Raw genomic sequence first — 14,204 nt, 5'->3', positions numbered from 1 at the left:
AACATCACCAGAAAACATCAATCCCCCCACAATAAAGGAAGTCTACCAAGCTCTGAATAAATTAAAAAACTACAAAGCGCCAGGAGAAGATCAGACCTTTGCGGAAATCTGGAAATATGCAGGAACCTCAGCAAAAGTTGCCCTCCATCAACAACTTGTCTCTATCTGGATTAAAGAAGAACTACCAGAACACTGGACAACAGCCCTCATTCATCCTCTGCACAAAAAAGGGGACAAAACCGACCCTAATAACTACAGGGGAATCTCTCTCCTAGACATAACATACAAAATATTTTCAATAATCATCCTTAATAGGATAAGTTTACAACTTGAGAAAGAACTAGGAGAATATCAAGGAGGTTTCAGACCCTGGAGGAGCTGTCCTGATCAGATCATGAGTCTTAAGTTGATAATGGACTATAACAGGAGAAGAAACAGAGATATGGTGATAACATTTGTAGATTTCAAGAAAGCTTATGATTGCATCCATAGAGAATCTCTGTTTAAAATTTTAAGACACCTTGGACTACACCCCAAATTAATAAACATGATAAAATTGACTCTCACCAATACCAAGTCAAAAGTGAAGTTTAGGGGTGAAACATCAGAGACATTTGAAATTAAAACTGGACTACGGCAGGGAGATGGGCTCTCACCACTATTATTTAACTGTGCTCTAGAAATGGTAATGAGGGAATGGTTTAGAAAATGTCCCCCCAAAATAAAGATTGGCCGAAAAATCAAAACAAATTGCCTGGGTTTTGCTGACGATTTAGCATTACTAGCAGTGGACATAAAAGAAGCAAAAACCCAGATATCAGAACTTCAAAACATTGCAAATAAAATTGGCCTCAAAATATCATTTGAAAAAACAGAAATTATGCCCCAAAAACCAACACAGCTAAAAGAAGTCACCATAAATGGTAATAAAATCAAAATAGTAACTCAGTTTAAATATCTTGGAGAAGTAATAACACATAACTTAAATGAAAAAATCTCAATCCAAGTAAGAACAAATAGATTAGCTAAAGCACAAAAATTAACATGGGATATCTACAAAAAGAAATGTCTATCAATAAATTCAAAAATAAAACACTACAACACAGTTATAAAACCGGAAGCTACATATGCAGCAGAAACACTCTTTTACTTGAATAAACAATCAAAGACTGACAGACTTCAGAAAATTGAAAGGAGGATTGGAAGAACCTGTATCAACAAAAAATATCAGAAAGATGGACAGTGGCGGTTAATACCTAACAAAGTCGTGTACAAAGAGCTAGAACCCATTACAGATACTATGCGTAAGAGGAGACTGGGATTCTTTGGACATATCATGAGGATGCAGGACTCAAGACTTCTGAAACAACTAGTACAACACAATCTCGTCTCAAAAAATACCACAACAGGATGTAAATGGATCAGAGAAGTAAGAGAGGATCTGAAGGAAATAGGCCTTACAACAGAAGACACCAAAAATAAGATAAAATTGAATACAAAACTCAAGAATACAAACCTCCGCTTTACCCTTACACAAAACAAACCAACAACACGCACATTTTCAACTGAGGAAAGGGCACGAAGATCGGAGCGTCTGAAGAAGTACTGGGAGGACTGCAAAGCCCGAACAATCCCTTCAAAGAGACCTGAACGACGGACTGACTAAAGTGATCCTATGTGGTCATAAAAGAAGAAGAAGAAGAAGAAGAAAGGAAAACATGATAATCATGGTTTAAAGCTGTGGCAAACCATTGATGTAAGGAGATTAATTTTGTGCAGTTACAATATACTTCTGAAATACAACAATAGGAGAGGTTTAAAAACTTAGTCTCACATTTATGAAGAGATAATTTTTTGAATTATTCCAAACTGTTTCTTTTCAGTCAAATGTTCACATATCCTATTTTTGGTTTCTGGAAACTTCACTTTTTGTTCATGAATTGCTCAGCAGTTCCAGTTTGTCTATTCAAGACTATCTTTATTTTTTATACAATCATGTACAGCAACTGTCACCCAGAACATACTTTCATCCTGTAACACAATTACCAATTTGCACTGCCTCTTTAATAATATGGAGCTTCTCTTTAGCCGTGAACGAACTATAAAATGAACTCACACCAGCCATCCTAACATGTTACTACTAAAACGGAACCCATGCAAAGAATGCTGCTGATGCGGCACTATTTCTCGCTTGTGGTGGAAACATATTTGTCGACAGAGTAGGCGTAAAAATATGAACTTCCAGATTTTTGTACGTCAGGAGCACTGTACCAACTTTTATGCAAATAATTCCTGCACATCAACTTTTCTCCACCAAATTTTGAAAAATACATGCAGGGATAATTTGTGTATGTACTATATTACATAAACAGTGAGAAATGGATCAGCATTCATTTATGGAAAAGCATACTTATTACAGATTTAAAACTAGAAATGAGGAAAGGAGTATTAGAAACCGAAAATGACAGGTCAGCATGTGAAGACGAATTGGTAGAAAGAAGAAAATAAAACAGGAGGACAAGGGCAAAATTCATACGCTATCATCTTAATATGGACAAAACTCTCTCATCAATCCCTATTCTTTTAATAATTCTTCACCACCTCAGTTACATTTGTTTCTACTTAGAGAGAGAGAGAGAGAGAGAGAGAGAGAAGGCTATACTTGCTTCCATTCAATATGGCTGAACTACACAACCTGAAGAGTCTATGCTGGCTTATAACAGCATGATACTGTGAATTTTATGCTGGGCAAAGAATATACCCAAAGTAAAATCAGCATAAATCAAACATAAATCAGCAGCAGCACTAGAACTGTTCATGGAATGAAGCTGCTCAAAGGTATGGTAATTACCCTAACTGAGATGAGTGGAAATGCATTACAAAAAAATCAAGAGTGTCATCTGTCAGACTTACTTTGCACAAATCTTGACATGCAGATGAGAGACATGAATTAAGTTGAGTTAAACTCAAGTTTGAGAGTAGTGCAAAAGAAACAAAAACTGACAAAGTGAGAAATGGGGAAATGTATAAGAATCTAGGTTTTTTTATTCAAACCACTTAGGATTTCTTCATTTAATAATATTTTTACCTCTACTAATAATATTAAATGAGGGAATTCTAAGAGATTTGACTAGAAAAACTTAGATTCTTACTATACAAATTATGAACAGAATAAGAGAGGGTAATTAATACCAAGAAGGAAACTGAGCGTAAAAATACCTAGAAGAAGATGGGTAACATATTATGTTTGAAAGAAACTGAAAAGAGCACAAAGATTACTGTGGGCTGATAACCTCAAAGCTAGGTCCCTTAAAACATCACCATCATGGTGATTATTTCGAGAGAATGAGACAACAGTGGCAGAAAAGAGATGGTGGGTGGACAGAAAACAGTGGAGGGGCCTAAATATTCATTACAAGCTGCTGAGAATGATCATTGTCCAGATGACAATGAAAACATACATACATCTTCATTACAGACTGTTAAGCCTTTCAGCGTCAATCTGCAAATCTCTCAGAATTTAGTAAATACCTCTACAATCCTTTATTTGAAACTAGCTGTGTGGCCTCATTTGGTTCCATACCTTTCATGTTTAAACCATTAGAAACAGAGTCTAACCGTCGTTGTCTTGGTCTTCCTCTACTTCTCTTACCCTCCATAACCAAGCCAATTATTCTCCTAGGTGACTTAACCTCCTACATTCACCTCACATGACTCCACCACCGAAGCTGGTTTATGCATAGAGCTTCATCACTCAAGTTCATTCCAGATCTAGCCTTCATCTCCTCATTATGAGTACACCCTGCCTCATTGTTTTCACCTGTTTGTATGAGTCATCATTTTCACTACTTTTATGTCTGTTGCTTCTAATTTATTAATAAGATATCCCGAGTCCACCCAGTTTATGCTCCCATACAAAAAAGTTGGTCTGAAAACAGACCAGTGTAAAAATAGTCTTGTCTGGGAGCTGACTTCTTTCTTACAAAGTACTGTTGATCACAACTGCAAGTACACTGCATTAGCTTTGTTGCAGCTTGATTCAATTTCATGTAACTATACTACCATCCCAGGAGAATACACATTCTAAATACTACCTGTTCCATATTTGTATTCCCAACCTGATATTCAATTCTCTTAGGTTTTTTTCTCTACTGACATAATTTTAGTCTTTGAAAGGCTAATTTTCATATCATACTCTTTGCACTTATTTACAAGTTCCCAGATAAGACCAAGATGTCAGCACAGGCCAAGCTGCTTACTACATTTCCACCTAACTCCTTCCCTGCCACTTCATAGTAAATGATCCATGTAAACTATGAACAACAAAGGTGGAAGGTAATAATAATATTATAATAAGCACTGTATGTGTCAGAAACGACCACAACTGGATCATCAGGCATCATAGAGACAGAAAAAATAGAACGTAAAATTCTCAGAAAAATATTTAGACCAATACACAGGGATCGCATATGGATGAAACGACCTGCCGAAGAGCTGTACCAGCACACTGACAGACTCACAGACATGATCAGGAAACTTAAGACTAACTTTCTATGGGCACATACAGAGAATGGACAACAACAGACTTACAAAGAAAATCTTTGATATAGTAACAGTTCAAGCAAGAAAACAAATTGGTATCATGAAATAGAGGAAGACTCAAGGCAGGTGAGGATCAACAGGCAAATGATAGGAGACAAAAAAAAAAATTCAGAAACAAAATTAGGAATACCAAACTTATAGTAAATGAGAAGAAGACAAGAACATTGTGGGCAGAACAAAGGAAACAGAAGTACGGCCAAAGGATGAAGAGATTTTGGGAAGAGAAGAGGAAGAAGGGAAAATTGTGTCATCATGAGATATTAGAGTTCAAACACTGTCCATAAGGGCAAACATGATGTGAATGAATGAATGAATGAATAATAATGATAATAATAATCAGAATAATCAGTACGGCCACCACTACAGAATTTTACAATGTTGTTCAATCACCTGACAGAAGATGATTATTTATATCTAGACAATGAGTGTACATTTCCACCTACCTGAATCTCTCCCTGCTATTTATAGTAGATGATCCATGTTAACTATGAACAATAAAGGTGAAAGATGATGGTGATGATGATGATGATGATGATAATAATAGTATATATATATATAGCAGAATAATCAGTACACTATAGAATTCTACAATCTGGTTCGATCACTTGAGAGAAGATAAATACGGTATTTATATCTACACAACAAGTGACCCAAAAATGTAGATAATAAATTTTACTGTCATTCTTGTCCATACTTTACTTGCAATAACTATTCAGATACCTGAATTAAAAAAAAAAAAATTCTTTAATCTGCTAGTATAGTTTAGATGGCAGAGCTGCTAAATCTGAGAAGCTGCACTGTTTAGGGATCAAAATTTAAATCCTGTTGATGATGATGATGATGATGATGTCTATTCTGAGAGTGTTTTTGTCTGTTTTTACCATATTCGCTCCTGGTAAATGCTGAAGTTACTTCAAGCCTTAGGTCATCTGTCCCATTTCTAGACCAAATAACTACTTCATATTTTATTATAGAAACCACACTGTCAGAGATATTTTCTATACATACAAGCATACATGGGAATGATGATGGAGCCTCTATAAAAAGCTATAACAGCAAATTTTCCATATAACTTTTTTGTTACTGAGCGAATGGCTGCGTGGTTTGGGTCACATAGTTGTCAACTTGCATTTGGGAGACAGTGTGTTCTAACCCCAGCACTGAAGATGGTTTTCTGTGGTTTCTCATTTTCACACCAGGCAAATGTTGGAGTTGTACCTTAATCATGGCCACGGTTGATTCCTTCCCACTCCTAGCCCTGTTCTGTCCCATCATTGCCATAGACCTACCTGTGTTGGTACGATGCAAAAAAACACCACCACATTTTTGTGTGTTAAAGCTCAGATAAAGAACCATCTCACAACATTTTGGATTAGATTTAGATTACCGGTCATCTCAATGGACACCCTTCCCCTTGTTTGTAGCAAATATCTTATGATAAGAATCTCTGAAGGTTGATGAAGTTGTCAAGAATTTTATATAAAGGTAAGGATAGAAATAAATTCAGGACACAAACAGAAATAAACCATACATTTCACAATTTCTGTGTTTCAATTTCTTACTGATAGTTGTGTTGTTAAATGTTATAGGCATGGCCAAGTCTGAGTAAAAGATCTTTAGTTTCAAATTTTCTTCTCAATATGCTGAATAAATTTTTCTAGCTATTGAAGAAAATAACAGTAAAACCAGTAAACAGACTTAACTAATGTTCTTTAAATTAATCTTCCTCCCAAAATGTAAGGGTAGTTGTAATAATTTTCTAAATTAGAGATGTTCATAACATTAACTGCTCTGACATCGTTCTCCCCCTGCACATCATCTCGTACATGCTACTACAATTTGTGGACTTTCACTAGAATTGTCTTTTTTGAAAGCTGTGCCACTTGTCGTTGGCCTGTTGCACTTCTGCACCATAATATATTTATTTATATCTGTATATACAAGTCTCAGACTGATACAACATGAGAAACACATTTTTTCTCGTGCCTTGAAACAATACACAAATTCAAAATCGAAGTTGCTGTACACTGGTTTTCTTTTTACATAATTATTTTATATACATGATAAAGTTAAATCACACATTCGCTATATATGTTTCTTGAACACACCGTCCTTAATATATATTACAATAATAAGTGCATTTCCAGAACTTTTAAAATATATACACCTGTTCATACAATGACTCCTCCAGAAATGTCTATATTACATCAGTTCTTTACATTTTCTTTTTGCCCAAAGTACAACACAAAATTATAAAAGGGTTAAAAAAAATTATGGAAGGATGTTCAGCAAAAGTCTGGTGAGCGGCCACATTTAGAGCATCAGAGCTACTAAAATAAACTGTATATGGCTGGATATTTTGGTGCAATTACATAAATGGAAAATTTTCACTCAAAACTTCTAAAAGGTTCTTGTATAAAGCCACCTCATGCTCGTTGTAAGAGTTCTAAAAGGATGCATATTTCTGCAAATATTATTCATGCTTCGAAAAGAGCACGGAAAAGAATTTCAAGTTTGAAGTATAGTTTATGTACCTTTCCGATAAGTTTTATTTTCAAAGCTGAATAAATTTATCATGGACCGAAATCATATGGATAGGACTGTCCTAAAGAGTTCAATTTAATTCATTCAACTGTGAAACAATGCAGATAAGATACTCCAAACTCTGAAAAGTAGTAGGATCAGAAAGTTTGTATATTAAATGATTCAATATGTTATGTTAGTTCTCATGTCCAGCTTCTTGGCTGAATGGTCAATGTAGTGGCCTTTGATTCAATTCGTGTCCGGGCCAGGAATTTTAATCAAGATTGGTTAATTCCTCTAGCTTTGGGGCTGGATGTTTGTGAACATCTTAACCCACATCTTCACTAACAACAACCACCCCAGACACGTGCAATAGTGAATAAATCCCTTCACATAAGGCTGGCACGAGGAAGGGCATCTGGCTGCAAAACTAAGCTTTATCCACATTAGTGCTGACCACAGACAACTAGGAAAGAAGTAAAAGTTCTTATATGTTTCAACTGAAATGAAGAAGTACTAAATATAGCAGCTTCTTATAAAGCAAATGAGAAATACTGAAGAATCAACTTAAAAAACAATTACCGGTAATGGTTGTAAATGCCATGCCGTAAATTTATATTTTCAAAATTACTAACTATCGAGGAAAATTTTTTAAGGAGGCCTGGAACAGATTCTGTGGAACCCTGGGATTTTACCAAACAGTTCTTGAAAAACTGTAATTGGGTATAAAAAAATAATATTTTAAATTATTAATAGGAGAGATCTGACTATTCAAAACTGAAGATATATAAGTCTCAATTTCAGCTCAACTATTAATATTTAGATGATAATTTTAAATCAATATGTGTTTCATATAAAATTCTCTTTATGATATTCATAGCTTACTTAGTGAGAAATACATGTAGAATGTGAATCAAGAGGAATGTATAAATGCTTTAATGCATGAGCTGATCTTCAATTCTGGTATGTTAGGTAAGCAAAATGAGCAGATAGAACATGACGAGAAATGCTGGACTTAAAAAAAGCAAAAACCGTAGCTCAATAACCTGAATAATAAAATGAACCAATCATTTGGAAAAGAACAGATGATGCTTAAGTCATTTAAATTGCGGTACTGGATGTTTTAAAAGCCGGCCCTCTGGTCGAGGGGTAGCACGTCTGCTTCTCACTCACAGGCCCTGAGTTCATTTCCGGCCAGGTAAGGGACTTTTAACCTGGATAACTCACTGGCAAACATAACCTCACGCAACGAAAGAAAAAAGTAAAAAAATATGATTCAAAGACGAGGAAAAATCTATGCTGGCTCCCCTGTGCAAGTGCTTTATTTATTGGATTACTGTACTGTATGCATTTTAGATGCCTTGTACTTGCACAGAAAGTACCCGTTGCCCTTAAAACACCGTGGCTTATCGAACATTCCTATACTGAGGAGAGGGAGTAGGTGGTCTCTCGCTACCATCTGCACTGCAACACAGTACATTGACCCTATGTCCTTTAAAGCCGTAAGTCCGTTTGATCTCAGCATTTAAAAAAATATGCAGTTTCATCGTCATTGACAATATTGTTCAGTGCATACGAATTGATTATAATTATGAACCATGCTTTATTGCCAACTGTCGACATCTGTTTCTTCGCACACTACCTGCTACATGATATTGTAGGTAGTTAAGGGTTATTCTGCCCGAAGACAGGTCCGAACCTCCGCAGAGGTGTTCCTGAGCCGGAGTTTACGTGCGGTAAGGTGGCCAGTTCCTTTCCGCTCCTCCATTCCCTTACCCCCCACCAACAGCGCGTGGCAACCCATCCAACTCCTGACCACGCCCAATGTTGTTTAACTTCGGAGATCTCACGGGATCCGGTGTTTCAACACGGCTACATGATATTGTGGCGTTCCTTAAAATGCTGAATAGTAACGAATTACGATTTCACTGAAACTTACCAACTATGAAACACACTGTAGACACACAGAAGCTAGTGAAAATGCAGAAAGCTACCCGTGTGCGTTCCGGAAGATGCGTTCTATAGTGACGCTGAGAAAATTCAAATTTAAATTACTCTGTAAAAACTATTTTAAAAACTGTAAATTCAGTTTTGAATTAAATTCTGAATTGATTTCCGTTTAAATATGACATATGCGGGCAGTTTTCTCCCATCTGCACTTACACACAGCATAACTGTACACCCAGCATAAAAAATTACGTGAACGAGGAGCATGTTCCCAACCTTGATGCAAATAAAACCTGCACTCCAATTTCATGTCTCAAATTGTTTAAAAAAATATGCGGGGATTATTCGCGTAAATACGGTAATATAGTGTGTGTGTATATATACAGTATATAGCATGAAATGTAGCAATTGCGTACAATACTGTCGTTTAAATCTGATTGAAATGAAATCAATAAAGGCAGCAAATAGCTGATAAATGCAATAATAAATTTATTCATGCATGATTTTCATTCTCACTGTCGTTTCTGCCATAATTTTGTGCACAGTAAATCACTAATAACATTTCCAAATGTACTGGTGTAAGTTTCTCTCTTTTGCTGGACAGGATTAGTTTGAACAATTGCTGAAGTGACCAGAACACATTTGGAAAGGTTTAAATCATTCTGGCAGGTCTGCGTTGCACCCATTAAAAAAAAAATATATATATATATATATATGACACACTTTCCAATTCTGTATACTCTGGATTTCTCTCAAGCACCATGCCTAACATAGTGCAAGTTTTTGTAAAACTACGTCCTGAATTAGTTTTTTAATGGGGGGGGCATACAAATTGTTTTTTAAACCAAGTACAATGAACACTGAAAGATTTTAATTAACTGCTTTTTAGTTGTAAAATGAGCTGTCCTATGGTTTTAAGAAATATATTTTACAAATATGTAAAAAAAAAAAAAAACCTACTAAAATTACAATTTAATATCGCAAAAGTAAATAAATGATAGCTCTAGAATGCTTCACACATATTGTACTATGTGAAATGGCACAGCAAAGTGAACTATTGAACCTGGTAGCTAATAAATGCCTTTTTACTGCTCTGATTTACATTTACATTATGGAGAAAAAATAACATCTATAAACAGCATCAGAAACATAAAGTTGGTGTAATATGTGAAAAGAAAACAAAAGTTTTGTATTTCCTTAGCCTATCTATATATTTAAAACACTAGGCTGATTTTTGTTACAGCGAGTTTGAGAGAACGGTTGAACCGACTGACATATAAAGCATCATTCTTAAAAAATTGTACTAAACAAGTCGAGAAGAAGCTATTCAGCGCAATGTTGCTGTCTCTTTGCAGCTCTCCCTATATTTGCTAGCTTGAAATGATGTCTGATAAATGTAAAAGTCCTTCTCCATGCCGTAATTTTAACATTAAGGCAGTAAATTTCTTAAACTCAACATAATTTTGTACAATTTTGTAAGAAGTTCAACCATCAATACAGATCTAACATGAGTCTGTACTATAAAGCATTCTGACGAAAGCTTGCAGAGAGTCTTTAAAAACATAAAAATTTATTGGCGTATATTTTTCAATTATTAAAGAAAAATGTAGCATTCTGATTAGCCAAAACACTTGCCAGTACTTAAAGGTCACATGGACTGTAGAAGCACTGAGGTGAGATGTGATGCAAGAGGGGAGATGGAAGGGGGCAAGCACGAATGTGCAGAGCTATAATCCCTCGAGATGATTTAACTCCATCAGATAAAACACTTCCATTTTCTTTTAAGTAACACCAATTTCCAATTTGCTTGGCATTCTGTATCACGATAAATGAACACTGGAACGTGCAGGTTTCAATCTACCTCAGCCAGTTTTCAGCCATGGCATGTGTTGCAATGTGAAGAGTGCAAGCTTTTGACGTCTTTAAAGTTGCAATACTGCCAACAAGTAATTGTATAAAAAAGTCTCATATATGGTTTTTAAAATATTTACATCTTTGTTGCACAGCTGGCAGAAAATTACTTTCCCATCTCTGATAAAAACACAGAAATATACAATCCATTGTCTTATTAATGCAGACTTACAAGTTTGTCTTTTTAGATGTTTTGTAACACTAGCATAATACCAAAAAATATACTATCACTTCGTTCGAGTTTCTAGGTTGAACTGTTTTGGACAGAAATGTAAAGAAAAGTCATCAATGCCGATGATCAAATGGGTTCTTGGAAATTGATGAATTCCTTACTACACTTCCTGGTTCCAGGCTTGCCTCAACTTCCACACCCGGTCTCTCAGTTGCTTGACTAGCATCTTTATCTTAGAGGCGTACCGAGGGAACTTAATAAATATAATAAATTAATAATATTACTGCTTGGTTTGCATTTTTATCATAGATGTGTGCTGTGAAATCTGGTCTAGAAAGCCAAGAATAATGGCCGAGAGGATTCGTCGTGCTGACCACATACGACACCTCGTAATCTGCAGGCCTACGGGCTGAGCAGTGGTCGCTTGGTAGACCAAGCCCCTTCAAGGGCTGTAGTGCCATGGGGTTTGGTTTGTTTGTGCTGTGAAAACTGAATAATATAATAAGTTAATTACTGTTAAAATAAACGAAATATGTAAGATTAAGAACGAAAAAAGTTGTTATAGGCTCAGAAGTCAAAAAAGGGTTGTACGTCAAAATAGGTGTGTATACGCACTACAAAACCTTGTCTCGTGCGATGGTAGCTACATAATATGGATAACTGTCGCAGACAGGCTTGATAGGGTCTTATGGAAAACGATACGTAAAAACTTAAAGATCCAATGCCTACTTATAACTGAAGGGTTGAAGGGAACCGTTTGGTCTTTAGACAATTGGTACTTCGTCCTTTACTTGTACTGGGCTTCTCTTTTTAATCTATCCTATCTGAACCTTCCTGTGGATCTAGTATTCTTCCCTTCTATTGTGATATACAAGGATATAATTTACTTCCATCTTTCAGTGCTGTATTTCTGTGCTGAAGACTTGTACTATACGAGTCCAAGTTTCTTCTAAATTCTTTACTAGGATATGTACCCTCATGATAATAACCATTAATCAAATCATTGTGATTTTATACAAGCTATCTGCATCATAACTAGATGGCGGCATCTAAAAATTTGAAAGAAAACAAGATTTTGTACAATTCAATATACACCAAGAAGAATTTCAACAATACACTGAAATTATCTAATAAAGAAAGAAAGGACTACCCTTTTGCAGTTTTTAAATTTATATATACACATTTTGGCTTTTGTAATGAAGAATTTTGTTATTCAACCCAAACCAATCTAATCAAGCTGAACTCAGGACTTTTCAGTTGATAGTGACCATAATACGGAAGATGAGGTCACGTACACACGCGCGCGCACACACACAAAATATCCAGCCGTACTAATTACAATACTCTGCTCACTAGCTGGCCATGTGACTACTACTACTTTGACTATTGTTACTCAAGTGGAACGCTTGTGGATGTGTTGATGGTGGTGGCAATGGTCTACCCATGTATGGCTTAGGAGGTAACTTGGGTGTGGTCACATCAGGTCGCTCCAACATGTGACGAGCATCACGGTGGTTCTGCAACGCTCCTCCTCCAGGATATAACACTAGAAATTAGAAAACATTTTGAAATCAAAATGTACACCAACACATATCTTGCACAACAGACTGATTTTCATGATCAAGTCACAAGTTGCTATAAGCAAACTTTTATTGTAGCTATATTGGTCCCCTCAATTTCAATCTCCCTTATTTTGAAAATTATTTAAAAGCTCTATATAAATGTTGCATATACCCAGCTGTTAAAACAAACAATAGCATTACGAAGAAAGTTTTCACAATAGCGGAACAACCTATGAAAAAGTAGAATACTATTAATACCGGGTATATATACAGGTATATTACTATATAAGTAATGCACAAACTAAAAATGGTGATAAAAGGATGTTCAGAGGATAGTGCATACCCTCGCCCATTCATACCTGAAGACATTTCAAAAACTCTAAAGGATATAAAACCAGGTAAAGTCACAAATTATGATGGTATACACCCGGAAGTCCTTCTACACTGTGGTAAGATATGCCAGAATTTGGCTAACCCAATTTTTCACTAAAATTCTGTAGGCAAGCTCTATTCCACAACTTATGAAATGTACAAAAATCATCACCATCTTAAAACCAAGTAAACCCAGTGACAGACCTATTCCCCTTCTGAGCCTGGTGTACAAATTATGGGAGAAACTGCTACATAATAGGATAAGTGTGGCGATACTCGGTATGCTATCCATAGAACAAGTAGGATTTTGGCCGAATTGCAGCTGTACTAATCAAGTACCGTGGAGGTACATTATTAGGCATAGATATCAAGGATAATTTAATAAAAAACCACCTATTCAATACTTTCCACGTTTAATGTGGTTATTATCTACATGATGTTATGTAGACTTATTTGGTCAGGTACATGTTTCACCCATTATTTTGGGCATCTTCAGCCTGTAAACAACCTTTAGGTCAAGGTTTGGGACCCTTTTTAACCAATATAAACATACCAATATATACACTATATACAACATATACATTATATACAAAATATACAAACATAAGTCAATACAGTAAAGTTTTTTGGTCCTAATCTATCTAATATGGAAAATGTCCAAAAATAAAATGGATCTTCTTTTCGGTGAAGAGGATTGCATATCGGGGTTTATGTGACCCCTACATCATATTAAGTTCTTGACGTATCGTGTCTGGTGACAGGATGTGTCGTCACAATAAGTGGAGATTTGAACTGATTGTAGGTTGGTCAAGATTGAAAATATAAATTTAAATTAAATGTGTTTTTAACTTGGCAGTTCTATTCTGGTTAACTTAAAATGTTCAAAACTAAAAATAAAATGAAACGGATCTTCTTTTTTCTTGAGAAGGGGTGATATTAAAACTGGAGCTTGTTTGACCCACGATTTTCATTTTCATGTTCTTGACGTAACTAATATTTAAATGTGTTGTCGTGCACAAGTGGAGATTCAAAAGCCGATTGTTGTAGGTAGACTGGTCAAAAACGTTGTGAATGAAACTGTTAGCGTCTTGACTTTGGGTCTCATGTAACGTCAA

At 35.6% G+C, this 14,204-nt stretch overlaps 1 protein-coding gene across 1 annotated transcript in view; it reads right to left on the bottom strand.

The window, feature by feature from the left end:
- Positions 1 to 6,060: 6,060 nt before the first annotated feature.
- Sos (Son of sevenless) overlaps positions 6,061 to 14,204 on the bottom strand; it is a 765,665-nt gene continuing 757,521 nt past the window's right edge. Inside the window, exon 25 of the mRNA XM_067134824.2 lies at positions 6,061 to 12,701. Coding sequence (XP_066990925.2) covers positions 12,508 to 12,701 — 194 coding nt within the window. The 3' untranslated portion in view covers positions 6,061 to 12,507. The remainder of the gene's footprint in view (positions 12,702 to 14,204) is intronic.

This window comes from Anabrus simplex, chromosome 1 (assembly GCF_040414725.1).
Source record: "Anabrus simplex isolate iqAnaSimp1 chromosome 1, ASM4041472v1, whole genome shotgun sequence".
NCBI classification, from domain to species: domain Eukaryota; kingdom Metazoa; phylum Arthropoda; class Insecta; order Orthoptera; family Tettigoniidae; genus Anabrus; species Anabrus simplex.
This window is presented reverse-complemented; position numbering and strand designations above follow the sequence as displayed.